Here is a 2,115-nt window from a genome sequence, read left to right as displayed (position 1 = left end):
TCTTTCCCACTGGTTTCACACTGAAGTGTACAATTCTTTTAAATTCAAAATTTCTAACATGCTTTTGCTCTGTTACAGCACTGATACACAGTATATAATTGTTTTTAAAAATTCTAAAACAACAACAGGATGCTGCTTATGAAAATCTTCAAAGTTATCAAACAGGAATTCCAATAGGAGTCATTTCACACAATTGTAGCAAATTATTCCAAACATATTCACAATATACAAAGTAATTTAGTCAAAAATTTACAAGAAAAAATATTTATCACAAAATAACATGATGATCTTGGTCTAAGATTTTATAACAATAACAAAAAATAACATATCCATGTATGCTCAGTCCTATACAAGGAACCATAAGTTTTCAAAGTTGTAGACGATAGTCCTTGCCCTTAAAAACCTCTTGGTTTAATAGTAAACTCAAAGAAAAAGTCCTCAGAATGTTTAAAACCCTGGTAATAATAATTATAAGGCAAACCTCTAAACTTTAACCAGAATTCCAGCCAGGCTATATGATAAAGTACTCGCTGCCTTTTACAAGGTGTCCAGCCTTCTTTCACAAATACTGTCCTAGAAGGTCATACATATCCTTGGGTGCCCAGAGCCATCAGTCCTGAGGTCTAACGGAGGCCTAACAAGAGCTCACTGAGAGCCCTAGCCGGTTTCGCTCAGTGGATAGAGCATCAGCCTGCAGATTGAAGGGTCCCAGGTTCAATTCTGGTCAAGGGCACATGCCCAGGTTGCAGGCTCGAGCCCCAGTAGGGAGCGTGCACGAGGCAGTCAATCAATGATACCCTCTTATGACTGATGTTTCTTGCTCTTTCATGATTCTTTCTCCCTCTCTCTTCCTCTCTGATATCAATAAAAAATACATTAAAAAACAAAAAAGAGCTTCCTGAGAGGTGACAATTAGAGGCCAAAACATCTGCCACTAGCCCTGAAGACACAATGGAACAAACACTTTTTTCCATACTATTTTCAAATTCAAAAAAAGTTTAGTCAAAAAAGTGATATATCTTTAATCTATAAAAATTACTTATTATTTAGATCCTGCAACTATTAGTAAATTAAACTTTTAAAAGGATATGAGGTCCAGCAATGAACTATGTGTCCTGTCATTCATACACAGCTGGGCTACCATCTCTGCCCTAAGAATCTCATCATCAGACATTCCTAAAATAATTAAAAACAGAATTAATAAATATGAATTAACAAATTATAAAGAAACAACTTATCACACATTTTATTAAGCTGTTTACCAAAAATAAGATGCTTTAAAAATTAAAGAGCAAAGAATACAATGCCCCAAATATAACTGCATTTTAACTACCTGCTGTTTGCAGTTCCCTTAAATGAAGGGTTTTAACATATTAAGTTTGAAACACTGTTTAAATATGTGCACATCCTTTCCTTTTTTTTCCATAAGCCAGTTATTAACACTGGGTGGGAGAGGAAACGGAAGAAAATAGTATTTAATACCCAAGTATTAGTATCACTGCTTTTTACCTAAATGTAAACGAAGACTCAAAAGAATCACAAGAAATGTAAGAGCGCCTTCTAACATCGACCTCTCATGCTCTGCATCAAGCACTGTGTTTTGATGTTGCGACGCCATTGTCAACAAATCCACTACCTTAAATCTATGAGAAATATTTGAGACAAATTTTTTGAATGTTAAAACAAAATTAACTTAAATTTCAAATACTTCCTAATACCTGTCTTATAAAAGTATGCTTACCTTTCAAAGACAGATGAAATAAAATAATCTGGGTCAAGTCTAGAAGCACAAACCTTCAAAAGATAAAAAAATCAAAACCATCAATTTTATTTCTCCATATTCAGTTTTACTTCTTATGTCAATCATGTTGGGTATTTTTTTTTTAATTTTTTGCATCTATGATTGCCGGGAGCCGGTCCATCCTTGCTGTTTCAAGGGACCTGGCATATATGGCATACTGTTCTTAATATGTTTGCTCACCTTCTTGGTACTATGTGTTTTAACAAAGGTCACCTCTACGAGAAAGGTTGTTTCCCCAGGTAGGGATTTTCCCCTGAAGTTAGGTAGGGAATAAAACCTCTTAACTAAGTGCCAGGCGGGTAATTAATCACTTT

At 34.8% G+C, this 2,115-nt stretch overlaps 1 protein-coding gene across 1 annotated transcript in view; it reads right to left on the bottom strand.

Annotated features, from left to right (window-relative positions):
- The window catches only part of UBR3 (ubiquitin protein ligase E3 component n-recognin 3 (putative)), a 178,186-nt gene that overhangs the window by 91,481 nt on the left and 84,590 nt on the right, over nt 1–2,115 (bottom strand). The window contains exons 15-17 of the mRNA XM_015565769.1: nt 1,742–1,794; nt 1,510–1,643; nt 1,091–1,176 (exon numbers count right to left, since the gene is read on the bottom strand). Coding sequence (XP_015421255.1) covers nt 1,091–1,176; nt 1,510–1,643; nt 1,742–1,794 — 273 coding nt within the window. The remainder of the gene's footprint in view (nt 1–1,090; nt 1,177–1,509; nt 1,644–1,741; nt 1,795–2,115) is intronic.

The sequence above is a fragment of the Myotis davidii genome, unplaced genomic scaffold, assembly GCF_000327345.1.
Source record: "Myotis davidii unplaced genomic scaffold, ASM32734v1 scaffold59, whole genome shotgun sequence".
NCBI classification, from domain to species: Eukaryota; Metazoa; Chordata; class Mammalia; order Chiroptera; family Vespertilionidae; genus Myotis; species Myotis davidii.
This window is presented reverse-complemented; position numbering and strand designations above follow the sequence as displayed.